The sequence below is a fragment of the Pseudorca crassidens genome, chromosome 16 (genome assembly GCF_039906515.1).
Source record: "Pseudorca crassidens isolate mPseCra1 chromosome 16, mPseCra1.hap1, whole genome shotgun sequence".
In the NCBI taxonomy this organism is placed as follows: domain Eukaryota; kingdom Metazoa; phylum Chordata; class Mammalia; order Artiodactyla; family Delphinidae; genus Pseudorca; species Pseudorca crassidens.
Genome location: NC_090311.1, coordinates 48,173,750 through 48,195,893, shown reverse-complemented (window position 1 = coordinate 48,195,893; position 22,144 = coordinate 48,173,750). Strand labels below are relative to the sequence as shown.

At 39.2% G+C, this 22,144-nt stretch overlaps 2 protein-coding genes across 11 annotated transcripts in view; one reads left to right on the top strand and one right to left on the bottom strand.

Annotated features, from left to right (window-relative positions):
- Positions 1 to 18,843, bottom strand: part of GLUD1 (glutamate dehydrogenase 1) — a 40,101-nt gene extending 21,258 nt beyond the window's left edge. For both annotated transcript variants that reach the window (XM_067710296.1, XM_067710297.1), the window contains exons 1-4: positions 18,239 to 18,843; positions 2,631 to 2,711; positions 2,031 to 2,086; positions 785 to 848 (exon numbers count right to left, since the gene is read on the bottom strand). In XM_067710296.1, coding sequence (XP_067566397.1) covers positions 785 to 848; positions 2,031 to 2,086; positions 2,631 to 2,711; positions 18,239 to 18,692 — 655 coding nt within the window. In that variant the 5' untranslated portion in view covers positions 18,693 to 18,843. The remainder of the gene's footprint in view (positions 1 to 784; positions 849 to 2,030; positions 2,087 to 2,630; positions 2,712 to 18,238) is intronic.
- A 76-nt stretch (positions 18,844 to 18,919) lies between these two features.
- The window catches only part of SHLD2 (shieldin complex subunit 2), a 111,781-nt gene continuing 108,556 nt past the window's right edge, over positions 18,920 to 22,144 (top strand). For all 9 annotated transcript variants that reach the window (XR_010935892.1, XR_010935893.1, XM_067710292.1 and 6 more), the window contains exons 1-2: positions 18,920 to 19,053; positions 20,140 to 20,195. The gene's annotated coding sequence lies outside the window, so the exon portion shown is untranslated. The remainder of the gene's footprint in view (positions 19,054 to 20,139; positions 20,196 to 22,144) is intronic.

Sequence of the window (22,144 nt, the reverse complement as noted above, 5' to 3'; positions counted from 1 at the left end):
ATTCTATTAAATGATTTTATTTTTTTAAAACATCAGAATCTTTCTAGGACAAGAAAATAAATAGACAATTTGCTTGAAATTTAAAGATTAAATAATAATTATATATTACAGAAAAGAATATTAACATCTCATACACAAAATAACATATGACATAGATAATAGTACGATAGAAAATCAAGAAAATGAAGATCAGTACCCTCAGAAATTTAGTCCGAGTAACAAACATTAGGAGCCCCAGGAATCCTTAAAATCAGCCAGTGATGTCACAGTGAGTGTCAATCAGCATGAGCCTCCACACTCCCAGCCTGTGCCCACTGCTTTGAAGGGAAAGGCCTGCTTAAGCCTCCAATTCTAAACAGCATCAGTTTTCTCACTGCTTTCGCAACAGGATTACTATTGCAAAACTGCTTTTTGCATATTAAAAACTGTTTATAATGCAGGCATTATTTAGTTCCTAAAATCTTTTTGGATGTCACAATTGTGATTGTGCTTGTTGTTCAATGCTGTTACACTGATCAAAAACCTTTATTATGTCTGTACAAGGAGAAGAGGTGGAAGTGACCTCTCCTGGTATCCACACTGTATACTGAGAACCTGAACTTTTCTATTAGAGAGGTGTCATGAACAGGCCCAGGTATGTTCACCATGTTTAACACAGAACCCAATTTCTCAAAGTAAGAGGACAAGTCTCTCTATGCATGTATAGACAAAAGCAGGAGTTTAAATTAAGACAATTACTTTTTAGATGTTCCCACTCTGTGTAAATCTACATGGCAATACATACCAATAAAGCCCTTCTTTGCCAGCTCCATGGTGAACCTCCTTGTGATCTTTTCCAATTCATTATCCTATAAAGGAAAAAGGTGAAACACAAACAATAATGAAAAAATAATTTTTGATAGAAAAACCACTTGTGGAGATAACTAATAGTTGCATCCTATTTTCTACTTATAGGATATTTTCATATATCTTCTTGTGTAATCTTCAGAGCAATTCATAAAGTAGGTATTTCCATTTTAAACGGAAATTAAATTTTAAATTTGACAGACCAGAAATTAGGTTACGTAAGGAACAGATAGTAGCGCTAAGGCTCAAACCTCTTCTCCTTGTATTAATATAGGATCTTATGAGCAATCCTTATGGTGTATTTTCATTTAAATTGCAAATTTAAAAAATAAAATCATATATATTGTTCGTATACAGATATTTATTCACATAATTTATTTAACTTAATACAGAGGTTAATTAGCAGCTTAAATTAACTTGGAATTGATAGGATAAATAATAAAATTTTTACCAAACTAGTTAAGATATGTCACTAGAACCTTAGGATCCCAACATAAAAACCTCAGAGCACAGTTATATATAGTATATGATAATATTTATATATAGAATACATTTATATTATAGTCGTATATAACACGCATGAATATAAATGCTTAAGAATATGAAGGTATACTAATTATATTAATTACATTTTAACCAAGTAAGGAAATGAAAAAGGACATTGATGTAAGTAGGTGACCTTTCATATGGCAAAACACTCAATGAGTTAATTATCTGCTTGTTTTTCCATTCCTTTTAAAAGCAATAGGATGACTTCCCTGGTGGCGCAGTGGTTAAGAATCCGCCTGCCAATGCAGGGGACACGGGTTTGAGCCCTGGTCCGGGAAGATCCCACATGCCGCATAGCAACTAAGACCGTGCGCCACAACTACTGAGCCTGTGCTCTAGAGCCCACGAGCCACAACTACTGAAGCCCGTGCACCTAGAGCCTGTGCTCCGCAACAAGAGAAGCCACTGCAATGAGAAGCCCATGCACCACAACGAAGAGTAGCCCCTGCTCACCACAACTAGAGAAACCCACGCGCAGCAACAAAGACCCAACACAGCCAAAAATAAATAAAGAAAGAAATTTATAAAAGCAATAGGAACCATTAATCTCACTGGTATAGGGGATACACAGAAGTCCAGTAATTTCAAGTTCTTTGTAAATGCACCATGTGAACTAATGTCACTTTGATACTTACGGTATAGTTCTTGGGATTGATCTTAACACCAGCTTTGGCACCCCCAAATGGCACATCTGAAAGAGAAGTCTGAAAGTTATTCCATATAAAGGCTAAAAGAATTAAAAAGGCAGAAAGCACTGTGTAATATTATAAAAGTGTGATACTTTTAGCTTTAGTTTCAGAAAATTCAATAAATAAACCCACAATCTCTTCTAAAATGTTGTACCTCAAAATTCTAGTGAACAGAATACTAGACTAGGCAAATTACAATGCATATTTAATCAGTGTGCTTTACTATTTCTGAAATGTAATGGCATATTTATTTTCCTTATTACTGATTTGGTCTTATTTACAGAGTATAGAAAGGGATTTAAACAAAGATCTACACTTAAGGAAAATTCAATTAGTTCCTATAAAGTTCCCCATTAAAAAAAAAAGACTAAATCTTAATTAAGACTAATTGAAAAATGATATGTCAAACTGTGCAACCTAAAACAAAAACAAAAAACCGCCACTTCTGATGAGGTATATTTCTCTAACATCTTAAAAGTAACCTTGTATGCAAACATATTTCCCCAAAGAGTTCTTATTAGGTAGCAGCAAAAGGAGCCCACTTACCAACCACTGCACACTTATATGTCATCAGAGAAGCCAGAGCTTTTACTTCATCTACACTCACATCAGTGCTGTAACGGATACCTGGCGGTTTAAAAAGAAAGAGGGGGGTGAGAAAGAAGGGGATATATTTAGAACATCCTTCTGGCATGTTGAAAAAAGAATTCTAGAAATTGAAAATGTCCACACTTTTTATGGTTATTTTCAAGAACACCTAAAGTAGCTTATGACTAAAGAGTCAATAGGGGGACTTCCCTGGTGGTCCAGTGGTTAAGATTCCATGCTTCCACTGCAAGGGGGCTCGGGTTTGATCCCTGGTTGGGGAACTAAGATCCCACATGCTGTGTGGCTTGGCCAGAAAAAAAAAAAAAAAAGAGTCAGTAGGAAAAAAGCTGCTAATTAGATACCCAGAAAGAGCGACAGAATGAGCACTGAATTTGATTCAAGTATTTTCATATTTAAGAGAATAAGATTGGTGAAGTTCAGTGTTTGCTTTCTGGTATGAGTAGCATCAAGTAGGGTTTCTGGGGATTTCGAGATAAGATAGCCCTGTCCTTCAGGGACTTATAACCCAGTGGGAAATAACAGTAAATATGATTTCACAGACAAAAATTACCTTCAAATGAATGATTTTTACCCTTTCAGGGAGACAAGTAACTCCATGGAGGCTTTTCTTTCTTTTACTTTTTGCTTTAGGTGACCTGGTAGCAGAGAGTTCAAGAATTTTGCTATAGGCAAATGGACAGTTAACAGGCTTGACAGTTTCAACTTGAATATCAGATGTCTAAATAGAGGTTTTGGCTTCAATGGGGTATAACCAAAGAGATCCTTACCTGTAACTCCCTTCACCCACTGCCAGCCTCTTTCAACCAAGAAGTGAGAAGCTTGACAAAGTCATCTCTCCTTTCTGGAAATGAGCAATTCCCTTCACTCTTCTATAAGGATGGGAGGTAGCCAAGCAGACAGGTAACTCGGAGTCTTAATGCCCCCAATCCTCTACCAAACTAGATGTTTGGTAGAGGGGACACAGAAAGCGGCTATGCCCACTACTTTGGTTTTGGGGGTCTTAGTCAATAACCCTTACAAGTTTTGCAGGGTTAAGCCACCTCTCATCCTTTTAGTCTACTGCTTCTCAACCCCAAGGAAGAAGGCCTGAGTGAGGCTGATGTTTTGCACACTGCTTGGGGCTCCCTGACACTAAGTCACAAGTATGGGGGCCCAGGGACACATCTTAAAGGATTCTGGGAATAAAAGAATCAAAAAATAAATATTTTTCAGATAGAAATACACAGTATTCTCATGGACCAGCAGTTTGAGAAAACTCCCTTAGTCATTTAAAAAAGCTGGCTTCTTGGATGTTTCAGAAAACACCTACCTGAACATAAACAACACGTTTCAAGAGAATTTCATCTGTCAGTACATGATCATAAAGAGCAAATTCTGAAACTGAACATATTTCTTTGTCCTATCAGAAAAATAAAATGAATATATTTAGAAAAGCAAGCTCTTAGAAAACTGTATCTTGCATATAATGGGTTCTCAGATTATTTGTGGAGTAAATTGTTATTAAAATTTTAGAATGAGAAATGACAGCGTTTTGGGGTTTTTTTTTTGCATATAGCAGATACCTGTTGCTATAAGCTTGCTTCCTCATTTTGTTCAGGTCTTTATTAAAAACCTTCTTCATTCTGAGAGGCCCTTCCTGACCACCCCTTTTAAAATAATTTAAAATAGCACTTCTTCCTCATCCCCACTCTCCAGCCCCTATTTACTTTAAATTGACTTTATGTTTGTTTACTCTCCAGCTTCCACCACCACCCACCCCCACCCCAGCAAATTAGCACCATGAAGACAGACTTTCTTTTGTCTACTAATTCTTGGTGCCTAACAGAAAATTTGCGTGTATTAGGCACTCAAATACATGTGGAATAAATATGACTATTTCTTGACTCTTAAAACTTAAGGTAGAAAGACAGAATCCATGTTAAAATTTTGACATACATGTAAGTCAGTGCCTGTGCATATTATGGAATAAAAAGCACTAAAAAGCAAAAGTACCAGGTCCTAAAAACTATTCCAGAAAAAAAAAAAAATCCAAAATTTGTAAGTAATATTAAGACCAAACACTGTCAACAAAAATTGTTTAATTAAAAATATTTTAAATTGAAGTATTCAGGTATACAACATAGTAATTCACTACTTTTATAGATTATACTCCATTTAAAGTTATTACAGGGACTTCCCTGGTGGCGCAGTGGTTAATAATCCTCCTGCCAATGCAGGAGACACAGGTTTGAGCCCTGGTCCGGGGAAGATCACACATGCCACGGAGCACCTAAGCCTGTGCGCCACAACTTCTAAGCCTGCGCTCTAGAGCCCGAGGGCTACAACTACTGAGCCCATGCTCCACAACTACTGAAGCCCGCACACCTAGAGCCCGGGCACTGCAACAAGAGAAGCCACCGCAGTGAGAAGCCCGAGCACCGCCACAATGGGTAGCCCCTGCTCGCCACAACTAGAGAAAGCCCGTGAGCAGCAACAAAGACCCAATGCAGCCAAAAAACAAAAAGTTATTATAAAATGTTGGCTATATTCCCTGTGCTGCACAATATATTCTTGTAGCTTATTTTATACACAGTAGTTTGTACCTCTTAATCCCCTACCCCTAACTTGCCCCTCCCTCCTGGTAACCACTATTGTTCTCTATATCTATGAATATGTTTTGTGAAATTCATCCATTTATTTAATTTTATTTTTAAAAAATTAATTAATTTATCGAACCCGTGTCCCCAGCACTGGCAGGCGGATTCCCAACTGTGCCACCAGGGAAGTCCCTATTTATTTTTTAGTTTCTACATATGAGTGATAACATACAGTATTTGTCTCTTATTTATTTTACTAAGCATTATACCTTCCAGGTCCATTCATGTGGTTGCAAACAGCAAAATTTCATTCTTTTTTAGGGCTGAGTAAAATTCATTTTTTTTTTTTTTTTTTTTTTTGCGATACGCGGGCCTCTCACTGCTGTGGCCTCTCCCGTTGCAGAGCACAGGCTCCGGACGCGCAGGCTCAGTGGCCACGGCTCACGGGCCCAGCCGCTCTGTGGCATGTAGGATCTTCCCGGACTGGGGCACGAACCCATGTCCCCTGCATTGGCAGGCGGACTCTCAACCACTGCTCCACCAGGGAAGCCCTGCATTCATTTTTATATTATATATAGTTATATACATAACTATATATAATATATAAAAATTATATATATATACATCTTTATCTGCTCATTTCTTGGACACTTAGAGTGCCTCCATATCTTGGCTATTGCAAGTAATGCTGCTCTAAACACTGAGGTGCATGTATCTTTTCGAATTAGTATTTTCATTTTCTTCGGATATTTACCCAGGAATGGAACTGCTGGATCCTATGGTAGTTCTATCTTTACTTCTTTTGAGGAACTGCCACAGTTTTCCATAAATTGGCTGCACCAATTTTATACACTCCCACCAACTCTACTAGCATTCCCTTTTCTCTATATCCTCACCAACATTTTTTATTTGTGGTCTTCTGTCCATTTTTTAATCAGGTTGTTTTTCTGGTATTGAGTTGCATGAGGTGTTTATATACTTTGGATATTTAACCCCTTACCAGTCATACCACTTGTGAATATTTTCTCCCACTCGGTAGGTTGTCTTTTCATTTTGTCGATGGTTTCCTTTGCTATGCAAACACTTTACAGTTCAATTAGGTCCCATTTGTTTATTTTTGCTTGTTTCCTTTGCCTTAGGAGACAGATCAAAAAAAAATGTTGCTATGATTTATATCAAAGAGTGTTCTGCCTATGTTTTCTTCTGAAAGTTTTATGGTTTCTGGTCTTATCTTTAGGTCTTTAATCCATTGAGTTTATTTTTGTATAATCCATTATTTTGTATAGCATGAGAAAATGTTCTCATTTCATTCTTTTACATGTAGCTGCCCAGTTTTCCCAGCACCACTTATTGAAAAGACTATCTTTTCTCAATTGTATATTCTTGCCTCCTTTGTTGTAGATTAATTGACCATAAGTGTGTGGGTTTCTTTATGGCTCTCTATTCTGTTCCACTGATCAATGTGTCTGTTTTTGTGTAAGTACTATACTGTTTTAATTACTGTAGCTTTGTAGTATAGTTGGAAGTCAGGGAGTATGATACCTCCAGCTTTGTTCTTTTTTCTCAAGACAGTTTTGGCTATTCAGGATCTTTTGTGGTTCCATATAAATTTTAGGATTATTTGTTCTAGTTCTGTGAAAAATTGTTATGAGATTTTTTTTAAATTTTTGGCTGAACTGGGTCTTCATTGCTGCGCACAGGCTTTTCTCTAGTTGCATCGAGTGGGGGCTACTCTTCATTGCAGTGTGCGGGCTTATCATTGTGCTGGCTTCTCTTGTTGTGGAGCATTGGCTCTAGGTGCGCAGACTTCGGTAGTTGTGGCACGTGGGCTCGGTAGTTGTGCCTTGTGGGCTCTAGAGCGCAGGCTCAGTAGTTGTGGCGCACGGGCTTAGTTGCTCTACAGCATGTTGAATCTTCCTGGACCAGGGCTCTAACCCATGTACCCTGCATTGTCAGGTGGATTTTTAACCACTGCACCATCAGGGAAGTCCTGTTATGAGATTTTGATAGGGATTGCATAAAACCTGTTGATTGCTTTGAGTACTACAGGCATTTTAATATTATGAATTCTTCCTATCTATGAACACAGGATATTTTTCCATTTCTTTGTATCTTCAATTTCCTTCAATAATGTCTTTAATTTTTCAGAGTATAGGTTTTTTATCTCCTTAGTTAAGTTAAAAACTTGTTTAAATACTAAAATGTGTTTGTACAAATTGTCACTTAGTGAATAGGCATTACTTAGGCATATTATTTAGTGGAAACTATGCTAGGCCAGGGAGCTGGGTTGGGTGCAGTGCCCAGCATTTCCTAACTAAGTGAATTCACCCCAATAGCAACTGCTGTGGGCATCTGCACTTGCTCACCTGGGGAGGTGCAAACAGTGCTCTTAGGCTTCATGCCAGAATTGCTTGGGATAATGTGTTTGAGGCAGCTGGCACAGTGTCTGCATGTGGTCAATACTTCAATCTCAACTATTTTCACTGCTATTATAAGTACTGCAAAGTAGTAGCAAATAACAAAGAAATGTAGTTTTTAAAAATTTAAATGGATAGGATTTTAAACAAACAGCTCAATAAACTTTGATTTTATTACTTCTCAAGACAAATTCGTGGAGGTGGTAAAATAGTGCTCTATTAAGAATCAGCATTTTTCCTATTACAGTTGAAGCACTTTTTTCATTGTGCTTTTAGAGTCTATGGAAATAGTCACTAAGTTACATTAATTTTCCTTGCTTTCTTAAGTGCGGGAAAAGTTACTTTCCCTTACCCAGTGCTTATAACTAATGCATTCAGTGGGAAACGAAAAACAGCTTGAAATACTAACACTCATAAATCAGACAGCAATCCTAATGTTCTAGACTTAAATGCTCATTAGAAACCAGGCCCCTCCTTCTACAAAACAGTGTAAACAAAGTCTACTTTATTGCAGAAGTCCTGGAATGCTATGAGTCAGAAACTGCATGTAACAAAAAACATGTTTCCACTGGATGGCACCCAGGAATTCCTGTTTGTAAAGTGAAATTTTCTTTCCTAGCCACACCCATTTAGAGAGCTCAACTGCAAGACACTGAAGAGTAGTAGTTACATAAATCACCTCACTCCACAGGCATTTTCTGCAGGCTAGGAACCAATGAAGACTTCTAGTGAATTGAGGCAAGGGACCACTATAAGGAAAGTAGTGGAGTCAGGGGAATAAGCCCTGTAACTGATAAGGGTGAGAGACCTAGAAATAAATGCAGGGGATGCCTAGGCTAAAGAAGACATATGCTTTCATTTTTAACTTTCTAATTAGTGATACGTGAATGTTTTTACGTGTGGAATTTGGCAGATATACTAGTACAGACTCCAGTAATACAGGAATTACCCACACCCAAGGGAAGGCTAGTTACTCTTCTTCCTCTGCGACTGGAAACCAAAGATAATTACTAAAAATATACTGCCACCTGAAAATTCTTTACCACATTCTAATGAATGCTAAGAATATGACTGCAAAAAAGACAATATTCTCCAATAAATTTGTAAATTCAGTGGATAAGGAGATATTAGCACAATTGGTGTACATGAAGGACAAAATGATGTGACATATACTTTGAAGTTCTGAAAGAAGGGGAAAACCTAGCATTTTTGAATGCCTCCTGTATAGCAAGAATAGTAAATATGAAGACAAAGTCGTTCAATAAAGCCAAATACCCACATGCATAAAAGAAAACAAAAAAAATCTTAAAATATTTTAAACCAAAATGAAGCAAGAAGGACCTTATTTGCAGTATGAATATTCTCACTTTTTATAAAACCAAGCCTTTCTTTCCCTCTTTTCTGTGACACAGAAGGCTAAAGGTAAGCAAGACCAACAGGGATTGGATGGGGCACAGGGACAGAATCTAGAAGGAACAACTTTTATTACAAAAATGGAGAAAAGTATATTATAGTTTTTCAGTGTCCTAAGTCTTAAGAGCCTACGCTGACACTAGCATTGCTACTGTTTGGGAAGAGATCAACAGGATCTTTGAACGACAGATGTAATAATGGAGGTAGATGCTTCCAATGGAAAGCACAAGTCCCTGGCTGGGTACACTAGAAAGGGAACTGGGTGATTATACAGATGTGGACCACAGGTCTGATGTCATTATAAATGGGGTCTGGAGGTTGGGATTAACATTTACACACTACTCAATACTCTGTAATAACCTATCTGGGAAAGAATCTGAAAAAGAATAGAAATATGTATATGTATAACTGAATCACTTTGCTGTACACCTGAAACTAACACAACATTGTAAATCAGCTATACTCCAATATAAAATAAAAAAGAAAAAAGAAAAGAAATAAACGGGGTCTAAACTCAAGGACCACGGCTGAAAGTAATCTGTGCTTTCAGCTCACCAGAGGAAATTAAAGAAACACCACCCATGACAATGTTTATTATTTATCAAACTTGGTAAAGTTGGAGGAAAGATTGGTGATAGAACTTTGAAATCATACCTTTGATTCTCCAGATAAATTAACTTAACATATAGTTATTTTGAGCTAACTGATAATCAGATGTTTCAAAAGAACATTAATGAAATGCAGACCTCTGCAAACTATACACAGCACAAAACATTTCTCAGCCTTTTAACTTAATTCCCAAATATTTTCCTTACTACCCTCAAGAGCCTAAGATTGGTGTACAGTAAGTTTTTCTAGGAGGAAAAAAAAAAATCAAAAGCAAAAACTGACTAAGTTGCTATGGTGATAAAGAAAACACATCAGCTGATTACTCTGAAAAAGATGCAGTGAAAAACAGAACTGAGTAGCTTGAATTTTTCTCCCTCTTGCTAGCTGACTCAAACCCAAAAACATACAAAAAAGCTCCTAGCGACTAAGTCACCATTGTTTTTTATGATGAATCATTAACTAAACACATTCATGAAAATTCAAATGGGGTTTTAAAAGTTACTTGAACCTGGATCTTTTAACAGGCTTTGATTTACTGACCAGAAATTCAATTTCCAACTGTATTGTCTCTTTTCAGAAACTATTTACTCAATAACCAAGAGTTCTACCCCAAGTACAGAACCCCAGAAAGGCAAAGAGGACTTAGAACTCTTAAAATTCATGCACTAATACACTTGCCATTTACTCATTAGAACCTATTTTCTCACTTAATATTCCCTAACTCGCAATAGAAGAGCATAACTTAATTAAAAATGAGGAGAGGAGGGAAAGAAGCAGTGAGGAACCAGTACCTACCCACCAGCAAGTAATGACCATGCAAAATACTAGAAGTCTCACAAAAATTCCTTCAGCTCCAGGAAGGAGCATTTAGTACAGAAACTAAAGCCTGCTTGACAGTATCCATGTACTGTTCCTTTTAAGAAGGCAGGGAACAAACACTTTACAGTCTTAACCCATTATCAAAATCTTTATTTTAAGCATTTTGAAAAGACAAAACTAAGCTTTCTGGGAAGCAAATGTTTAGCTGCTGTTGGAAAAACGAAATGAAAAATATATCTCTTCTTTCCATTAAAATTTCAAGATTATGTAACACATACGCATGTTTTCAAAATTCAAATAGAGAAAAAGCTGATGTCTCCTGATTACCACTTATGACCCCAGCCCTTAGGGGTGACTATTCTTGGCAACTTAAATGTATATAGCCTTCCAAGTCATTTCCCTGCGTTTATGTACATACATATCTACAGAACATAGAGTTGTTTTGTGTTTAAGTATTTAACTTACTGCCCGATGGATGGAGGAAAGAATATGAATTAAAAGGGGGATTCTGTTAATTTTTGTTTTATAGATTCCTTATTCTGATAACACTAAGTTTAGTCATATCTTCATACCAAACAGGTCCTGGAAATGATGTTAGTAAAATTGGTGAATATAAAGTGGATAGCACTTAGTAAAAGACAACAATTTGTTATAAAAAGGTTCAAAGAGGTAAAGGCTCAAAATTTCAGATATCTAGTTTCATATCTATTATTTACAACTCTAGGTGATATCTGAGAGGGATCTTAAGAGAGGACGAGAAGAATTATAGGGATATGGGAGACAAGGTAGGGACGGGCACCACACTGTTTTTTTTGCAAGGGTAAGATTGAGAAAAACATACGCCTGTATCTCCATTTTTCCTAAGGATCATTTTACACCAGATTCCCTTTATTTTCAAAATTCAGTCCTCTTTCCTAGTAACACTTCTTTCCCTGATACCAGTTTTTCTACCAGTGTCTCAGATGAGAGTTACATCTTTGACTCCCTATTCCATATATTCTACCTGTAGGGGAACCCTGAAGCTAACCAGGAGCCCATCAAGAGTTGCCTCATTAGAACAAAAGGTGCTCTTATCACCCAGGAAATTCCAAGGGATTTAGGAACTCTCTACCACCCCCCATAACTCAGGAAATTACAAGGGTTTCAGGGGCTCCGTGTGAGCAACTGGAGTCAAAGGCCAAATATTAGAACAATGGATACTCCCAGAACCCCTATCACTAAGGAAATTACAAGGATTTTAGGAGCTCTGTATTAGGAACTGCAGGCAGAAACCACATAAATATTTATTATTCCATAAAACCTTACTTTTCACTATTTACAAACATATTCTGTCCTCATGACCCCAACACACAGTCCCACCTCCTGCCTGAGCTGATGCCACCCCCTCTAAGACATATCTATCTGAAATGACCTTTCCCCAGTCTAACTCCTAACCAGCCTTCCCTACTTCCAAATCAAGATGGTCTTTCCTGGGCATCTTCCTTGAACTCCTATTGCAGTAACATATTATCCAGTGTGCTTCCAACTGTGTCACTTATTGACTGGTTCCAGGAAAGGAAAATCAACCTTTATAATTTTCATTTGTGTCATCTTTCACATTTTCCTCTAGCCAAGCAGCAATTTAGAAAAATTAGAAGGTCTGAAAGACTTTCTCCAAGAACAATCAAGAGAACAGCAATTCACGATAAACAAAGGCTTTTCTTAGTTTTTAGGAAGAGACACCCAGAAGAAAGCCATTTAAAAATTAGTGACCTGGGCTTCCCTGGTGGCGCAGTGGCTGAGAGTCTGCCTGCCAATGCAGGAGACACGGGTTCGTGCTCCGGTCTGGGAAGATCCCACATGCCGCAGAGCGGCTGGGCCCGTGAGCCATGGCCGCTGAGCCTGCGCGTCCGGAGCCTGTGCTCCGCAACGGGAGAGGCCACAGCAGTGAAAGGCCCGCGTACCGCAAAAAAAAAAAAAAAAAATTAGTGACCTGAGTAGTAATAAATTTTGACTAACTCTAAAGAATAAACATATTGCAAAGTGCTAAAAGAATTATCGCACTGAAGACCCATAAAGATACATGAAATAACACTGGTGGAGAAATGAGTTTTTCTGGCCGACATAAACTGTTTAAACACCAAAGCTCTTGAAACCTCTTTCAACGGAAAACTCTTTAAAATGTTCCTTCATTGCCTAAGTAATTACAAAAAAAGGGACTGGTAAAGTCATCACCTGTGAACGCCATTTATTTTCTAGCAAGAAGTTAGGTCTTCTAATAGCTATCAATAAATTTCAAATGATCCAAAGTAGTAGGAATCACTGTGTTGATGGCATGACATGATTCTCAATCAGTGCTTACCCCATGATACAATTTGTAACTTTTTACATGAATAAATCCAGACAATGACTAAGAAGGTGGGTGCTGGAATCAGATGGCTGGAGCCTGAACCCAACCCTACTACTTACTGCTGTGTAACCCTGCCAAGGGAGACCTCACTCTTCAGCCTTAGTATCTGCATCTGAAAATCTGGGTCAACAGTGCATTCATGAGGTTGTCCTGAGGAATCAAAGCAGTGATGCACGAAAAGCTCTTAGCAAAATGCCTGGTGTACACGTAAGAGCTCAATAAATGCTATTATTGCTATCCCTTGTTTTGCCAGTTGACCTTTGTGAAGGCAGACTCTCCCAGGTACAGCTGCCTTTTGAAAGGTAACTAAAAATGTCTTGAGCAGCCCTCTCCCAGATTGTCTTCGTGCCCTTCATAAAACCTGTCCTGCCTTTATCAGTAGTATTTCATACATTAACATTTCAGTCTTGATAGTGAGTACTTCAATCTGCATTATTTTCTGCCTCTGGAAAGGGGAAAACACTGATTCATCTAGATAGCTAGGTCAGTTTTAGATAATAGCTGTGGACTTAAGACTGTTCACGGTTATCTTGTAGGAACAGATTGGGAGTAGAGCTGCTTCATTTTATAACTTTCACTATTATTACAACATTTGAGTCATACGTATGTATTTTAACAGGGGTTTGTTGGGTAGAGCAATTATGGGCCATTTATGAATCAATGTGCTTCATTAAAGTGATATTAAAGGTTTTTTCCTTTATTATTTACATTATAACAACCTAATTATTATTGGTTGTTGGCAAAGCCCTCAGTATCTTTAACATAATTGGATAAGAAACAATTTTCCCAAGCAATTCTAAATTATCACCAACAATCTAAACCTAGATTCTTCCCACTGTATAAGTTATAAAATCTAAGTCATTTCTTAGAAATTTAAACATTGTCAGTTTATCTGGAGTTTGATACATACTACTGGTGTTTGTCCTCCAATTTTTGATGCCCCACTTCCTGAAAAGTGTCTTTTGCATATTAAGTGAGCAGTAAGTGTTTGTCTTCCTGCAAATGGGGTTTTTACTGCCAAAGCAAACTAGCTAGAGGGATTCACACAAAGTGACAGGAAGACTGAAGGACAACCTGGCTTACAGGTCTCCACCGTTATCGTAGCTCTTCATTCCCTAGTATTTTCGGGGAGGGCATTTGGCTCCCATGAAATAAGAAGACCTTTATAACAGCAACGCAATTCATATTTAACTAAAAAAGTATTAAAAACAACAATAACTCAAGGCTAAGGGCTAGAGGGTAGAAGACATAAACTACCTGTGTTCTAACTGAACTTCCAGGTTGAGTTAAATTTATATACAAAGACTACATTTACCTTGTGGCAGCAGATGTAGACACATACTCACATTCTAAAAATATCAGACAGTGTGAATTTATTCAAAGTTACCCGTTTTGATGGTTGTCAATTCAGCATAGGAGAAATAAGTAAGAAACATTTTTTTTCCAGTGAAAGCAGAGGATGTCTCATTTAAAACCAGTATCAGAGACCTACTAGAGAATGGACTTGAGGATATGGGGAGGAGGAAGGGTAAGCTGTGACAAAGTGAGAGAGTGGCATGGACATATATATACTACCAAACGTAAAATAGATAGCTAGTGGGAAGCAGCCGCATAGCACAGGGAGATCAGCTCGGTGCTTTGTGACTACCTAGAGAGGTGGGAGGGAGGGAGACGCAAGAGGGAAGAGATATGGGAACATATGTATATGTACAACTGATTTACTTTGTTATAAAGCAGAAACTAACACACCACTGTAAAGCAATTATACTCCAATAAAGATGTTAAAAAAACAAACAAAAACCACAGTATCAGTACTTTCTAGTGTTTTCTCAAAAAGCACTACCATTTACCACAAACTTAGATCCCAAAGGCCGAGGGGGACTTCAGTACTGTACTGACTCCAACCCTTAGCTGGCTGCCCTGCCCCCAACCCCTGTATCCTGCCGCCCAAAGACAAGAACAAAGACCATCTACCTCCTACTGTTTCTTTTTTTGCATTTTGGCTCTTAAAAACAAGTCAATGGGTCAACATAAGGTACACTTTTTTTTGGGGGTGGTGGTGCTGATATTTGCAGTTAAATGAAAGATTTAGGTCAGTGCATCAGGATTCCATCAACTTTATTTAAATGATAATTTTAGAAAGTTCTAAGAGGAAGAATCAGTCACAGGAAATTTGGACTCAACATTTTTAATCTGAAGACCTGAGGGGGGTGGAGGATGGGAGGACAGGAGGGAATAGAAAGTAAACTGACTCCTACATCAATGAATTGCTATCATCAATCTCTCTACTTCTCCCCCAGTGAGTTAAATAATAAATTTCCTTCTAAAAAGGTATATTAATCTCAGGTTGAACCAGGGCCAATAAAATACAGAGAATTTATTCTGAAAAAGTTAACAGGAATAATCACTGATAATGTTTTCAAACACATAAGAACCTTTGAAAGTCTTCTTAAAGTAAATTCCCACAAGATTCATCTTTGCTGAAAATATTTTTAAGGCCTCCCTTAAAACTTCCTTTCAGAGCATGAAGCACACTCTTTTGCAAATCCTTAACAGATGCAAATCTATTGCGTTCATTTAAATATGGTTATGTGGGAAAAGAGAAGCACAAAAACTATCATTAAATATTTACTTATTAAATATTTACTCAGTATAAAGTACACATCAGCCACCCTCAGGTCTTAAAACCACCTGTTTCACTTACCCATATTATAAATTAGATTGTTGCTTTGCTACAACCTTGAGAATTTTATGTTGGAAAACTCAGGTTAAAGGTTGCTCTTGATGAAAGATTAGAAAGCTGAGGGTTGGGAAAAGGATGATGCAGAGCAGACAAGGGTCCCCCCCAACCCAAAGAAGTTGGTCAAGAAGGCAGTTGAGTTAGGATGGGGAGAGAAAAGTGTGCTTAGGAGGGTAAGTTCACATGGCTTCTCCAAAGCATTTTAAAAAATCTCAGTCACCTAATATTCTAAAACAAGAGTGAGACCAAGGAGGTTAACAACTTTCTTGTACTGTTTAATTAGAGGGAAAAAAACCCACTGAAAATAAGTCCCTCTTGGAATATACATTCTCTGCAACAAGATGGGGGTGATAAATGGGTAGGAAAATCCCAGAGTGTCATGAAAGCAAAGCATGGATGTCTACAGTACCCCCATTTTGCTGATCATCTATTCATCATCACCCTGTTCATTATCTTAAGCACCCCAAAATATGTTGAAGAGCCTGCATAGCTATCTGATCCTCCCCCATCCTCTCTCTCCATAAAGTCTTTCAAATTTCTTAAGATAATAAATTTATCACTTTATATTGGCTGATTTTCTTTCATATTATCTTGCAATGCTTGCTACTATTTATTAGTTGCACTTCCGTTTCTCTGTTAATATGCTGGGATTTAGTAGTGCTTTCACTAGCAAGCCTTCTTGTAAATGGGATAAACAGAACAGAGAATTGTATCTTACGTTCTAGTAGGAACAAGTGTTACAGTAACAGTGCTTTCTATAGCTGATGCAATTTGTTGCTAGGTTTATTATTATTTTGGTATAAAACTGCTGTGGCAAGAGGAAGAGGACTAACAAATTAGGTCAAACTTTAGTTGCTTTATTGAGTCTGTGGAGTTGTGACTCATGATAGGAGAGGGCCTGGCATAGAAAGAACAGAATAATACAAAGAACTTCAAGGAAACGAAGTCAGATCCTGCAGAAAAACAAATATACTGGTTTCCCTGCATACCTTTTAAGCAACTGGAAAATACTGCCAATAAGATAGTATATAAACTCGATGTCCATTCTAAAGAAACACTGCAATTTAATATTTGCTAACTTTGCCTCTTCTTCCATCATCTTTGATTTTCTTGGGAGCTTGAACTTGTATTCTTGGTTTAGAGAATAAGGGAGTGGATAGGAAGAAGGCGCTGTAGATGGACAGTGTGTATGTTTTATGTAGTATTGGAGCTGGAAAGGGAAACCAGAGGTCAAAGTGGTTCAAAAGTTGGTTTTAGAAGAGGAAACTGAGAGCTAGAGGATAATTAAGCTCTAAAGGTTAAGTCCTAGAAGTGGGTGGGGTCAATGCAAATTTAGCAAGTAGTAGAGGTAAATCATTTACCTTTGCAGTTTGAAGCAACCTTTGTTCCTGGGCTAAGAATGCCAGCAGAGCTCAAATTTTTCTGCTAGAGAGATTTCTAAAAATCATCCTTAGAAGTCAGCTGGTATAATAGAACACTGGACCAGATTTACAGAGACAAAGGGTCTAGCCCAACATCCTCTGTGCTTATTAGCCAAGCAACCTCCAGCTAGACTGTACCTCCTCAGGCTCTTTATTCTACATAATTTTTTAATAGAAAAAAATGGTTTTGCCACGTTACTTTTAAGCACTATTAAAGATGCATTGTGCGATTTTAAGGGGGAAAAGTAGCGGGGGAGCCTTTATTTGCCCAAAGAAAGCAATCTGACTGCAGAAGAAGCCAAATCTACAGACATTCAAAAATTTAAGCTACAGGATAACTTAGTGACTATCAAATTTTAACCGACTCATCCCCTTTCTTCAAGCACTTTATCTTTTCCTCAAGCTCAAATCTGGTGCTAGCCTGAACCAGCACACACCCACAGGGCTATTTCATTCCATTGGCTGGCGGGCCGTCCTGCAGTCTACACCCTTTAGACTTACTGTCAGGATGCCTGGTGTTTGTCAGGTGTTACACTGCTCATGTATTACCTTTTTCTGTGTGTGCAAAACTGAAGCTGCCAGAGTAGGAAAGTAATTTAATAAAATATCGAAGTATAATTAATAAATTCATCTGGTTAGTAAAACTCTGAATTTCAAACTTAAAAGGCAATTCATTTTGTATGTTCCTGTATCATCTGTCACTGTTGTACAAAGAGTGAAAAAATCCGAAAACAATTATTTTGTGGTTTGCGTTCGCCTGAGTCATAGAAGCCCACAAAATCTTGTAGAGGCACAATCTGATGGGCCGGTCATTTCCTTTTCTACAAGTGATTTCCGTCAAGACCCACCCTGTTTGTCACAGTCGCTAGGATCAAAAGAGCGGTGGCAGTGTCTTCTGCATACAGCATCAACAAGCATAAGCCGGGGATGACGGCTCGCGGGGGAAGGACCAACTACGTGGTGGGGATAGGGCGGAAAATTCACTATCCACCAGAGCCTGACACATCCCAGGCCGGGGCTGGGAGGGAGCGGGGAACGTGGGAGGTGGACAGTGCCCGCCGGGGCTGAGTCGAGCCGTGACCGGGAGGCAGGAGGCAGGAGGCAGGAGGCCGGGCGGGGCGGGGCGGGGCAGGGCCGCGGGACAGGGCGCGAGGGGCTCACCTCCCTTGCAGGGCGTGCGGTGCTGGCTGTGCTGGGCCCGGTAGCCCTCGATGACCTCCCAGGAGCCGTCGTCGCGCCGGATGGGGAAGGACAGACTCAGCACATGGTTGCAGGGCTTGATGATCCGCAGGATGCCACGCACCCGGTTCCGCTTCTGCTCCTCGCTCTCCCGGATCTTCAGGTCCTCCACCAGCTTGTCCTCCACGATGCTGGCGCCGCGGTCAAAGAAGCCCTCCACCATCTTGAAGAAGTTGGGGTCGTCCTCGCGGTCGGCCGCCGCCTCGCTGTACTGTCGCCGGCCGGGCGGCGCGAGCCCCGGCTGCGGGGTGGCGGCGGCTGTGGCGGGCTGCCCGCGGGCCCGGCCCAGCAGCGCGGCCGAGTCGGCCGCCGCCGAGCCTAGGGCTGCGGGCCCGACGCGGGACAGCTGCAGCGCTTCACCCAGGCACCGGTACATGTCGGCAGGACGGAGGCCGCAGAGGCAGGCGCTCTCACAGGCCCGGGGACGGACAGAGGGAGGAAGGGCCCCGCGCGGGCTGCCCTTTTAAGCTGTAGCTTCCTGCCTTCCTGGCTGTCCCCTCCCCTCCGGCGCTCGCCGCCTAACGGGAGGACGGACTTAGGGTGCAGTGGGCCAACGTCGCCTGTGCCTTGCAGGGCGGGGGCGCGCGCCGCCCAGGGAGCCGGGTCGGCGGCGTGCGCCGGCGGGGGCTCTCGGGGGCGCGCAGGCGTGGGCCGTCCTGGTGCGCATGCTCGCAGGGTGAGGGGCGGGGCGAGGCACCCAGCAAGCTTCCGGGATTTGCGGGGAGCAGGTGTCTCAGGTTTGTACGCGCCCCGGGCCTCGTCCGGGGGGCTGTTTTGCCGGGGGAGGGGGCCTTCCTGGGGAAGGGGCCCACCCGCCTCTGGGGGGCGCTGAGAGTCCGGTCCCGAGACCGCGCGCGGGTGAAGGTGGTGCGGTCTGGCGGTGGGCCGAGGGCGAATGAGTCATGGGTGTCCCTCCTTTCCGCCCTCGCGCCCTTGGGCGCGGGGCAGCCATCCTGTCACCCTTGCATCTGTCTTGGGGCGGCCCGGAGAAGCAGCGTTTGGAGGCCGGGCTAAGAGCTTGGCTTTATCCGCTGGGACTTCGAAGAACTCTTGTCATCGGAGTTGGAGTTTTGAAGTGGCTTGCAGGAAGTGGAAGGGAGAAAGCCTGAGAGCTGGGGAATCCCTTACCTATTGGCTTTCACCACTTTAAGTTTTAAATTTTGTTCCATTCAACCACTCAATGAGGTTGAGATGAAATAGTTATGTTGTATCAAATGCAAATTTGATACAAATCGTTGTATCTTTCTGAAATTTACTGAGTGTGCTTCCCCATTTCAGAGAGACGTTCTTGAAATAGTCTAAAAACAAGGACACTGTAGAAATGCAATAATAACTCCCGGATATTGTTTCTCAGTAGTATATGTATTAATGGTCCAGAATAGGATTTGTAAACGTTAAGGGACATGAGGGTTTAATTATGTACTTACACATACTTGATGAGAAATGCTAAAGTTATACATTAGATGCTTGGAAAAGTCTAATGACTCAGTTTTTAAGACAAGCTATCAAAGGCCGCATAACCAGCTTTAGCGGTCCCAGTGTACTTTCGTGATTTTAAAATGGCACTTTTTTGACCTGCAAAACGATTTTGCTTCCTGACATTCACTTTATTCATCTATTAGCATATGGAAGAGAATGTTTTAATTCTCACAGTATTATGTACAGTATAAGGTGATAACCTAGATGAACTAAATTACATTAATCTATTCAGTGTGCTGTCAAAGCAAAAAAGGCGGAGCTTATCTTATTTTTATCTTTTTTTTTTTGTATTATCTTATTTGCTAGATAAATGATAGTCATTATATTTGTATTGTGTTTTTCAGTGATAACTATTCTCTGGACTGAATCCTGAATTTGTCTTGTTGGTCAAATGATTAAGGTACTAAATTTCCTTTTCACTTGATAGTATTATTTTATATTGCAAAAACAACAACAAGCAAATACAAAGTATCAGAATAAAGTGATTAGAATCAGTGAACGTGGAAATTTTTCCCCTTCAGATTAAATTCTTAGGTATGTTTTGAGGAAAGTGGTTTAAAAGCTTAGTTTTATTGCCCTTGTTTATCTCTTTCTTGATAACTATAGCCTTCAGAAAAATAAATGTTTAACTTTGCTTCTTCCCAGTTTTGTTCACCTGAATTCAAGAAGGTAGAAAGGCTATGGAAGGAGAGAGGAAATTTTAACTGGGAGTCTCCTATGTGTAGATGTTTTACGAAATATCTCTAAAAGAACCTCTAAAAGTAGATTTTTTAGTTTTTAAAATCACTATGTTTTTAAATTATTTACAAGTTGTAAAAAAAATTCAAATTGTATAGATAGATTTTTTAAAAAGAGTGGAATAATCCAAACTCTGTCCTGACCCCCACCTTCCCATTTAGTAAGTAGTTGGAATGTTTCTTTTCATTCTGAAGTAGGTATTATAATTCCCGATTTATCTGGAGGGTGAACTGAGGCTCACAGAGACCAGGCAAATTGTTGATGATCACCTAGATGGTAAATAGCACGCTAAGATTCACACCGTGTATCTGACTCGAAGTTATGCTGTTTCTGTTATTCCAAGAAATATTTTAAGTGTTTGTTGCATTTAGTTTAAAATTATTTACTGTGATGTAAAGTCTAGCAAGTTTCAGCTTTACACTGATGATTCCTTTATAAAATATACAGATACTTTGTAAATTAAAGTTTATTGATAATAATTTTCAGTTCAAAAGGAGACTAGATTGGGATTGACATGTATACACTAATATGTATAAAATAGACAACTAATAAGAACCTGCTGTATAAAAAATAAATAAAAATTAAAAAACAAAACAAAAGGAGGCTAGAATTTAACTTGAAGGGAATTTTGGTCATTTGATAGCATTCAAAAAAGGCAACTGGTTTTCTGCCTTTAAGGTTTATGAGTTTTCCTTAGCTGTTTCAAAATTCCAGGTCTTTTCCCTTTGATTCATAGCATGCGTTTGTGCTTTCAAGTGCTTTTAAAAATATTGTAGAATTATTTTAGGATTTAGAAAGACAGCATATAAATACAGGAACAACATAGTTGTTTTCAAAATAATTTAATTTGGAAAGGTAATACATACTTTCTACTTTCTGTCTCTAGATTTGTCTGTTCTGGACATTTTGTTTAACTGGAATCATGCAATCAATATATGGTTCTATATGGGAACATATGTATATGTATAACTGATTCACTTTGTTATAAAGCAGAAACTAACACACCATTGTAAAGCAATTATACTCCAATAAAGATGTAAAAAAAATTTAAAAAATAAATTAAAAAAAATATGGTTCTTTGTGACTGGCTTCTTTCACTTAGCGTATGTTTTAAAGATTCATCCGCGTTGTAGCATGTAGCAATATTTCTTTTCTTTTAATGGCTGAATAGTGTTCATTGTATGGCTATAGGCCTCTTTTTTTAATCTATTTATCTTTGATGGACATTTGGTTATTTCCACTTTTGAGGTATTGTGAATAATGCTATTATGAATGTTCTTGTACAAGTTTTTGTTGAGATGGATGTTTTCAATTCTGTTGGGTATGCACTTCAGAGTGGAATTGCTGGGTCTGTGTTTAATCTTTTGAGGAGATGCCCAGCTGTTTTCCACATAAGCTGGACCATTTTAATTCCTATAGGCAGAGGATTCTAATTTCTTTGTATTCTCCCCAACACTTTTTTTTTTTTGCAGATTTTTGAGTATAGTTGCTTTACAATGTGTTAGTTTCTGCTGTACAGCAAAGTGAATCAGTCATACGTATATATATATATCCCCTCTTTTTTAGATTTCCTTCCCATTTAGGTCACCACAGAGCATTGAGTAGAGTTCC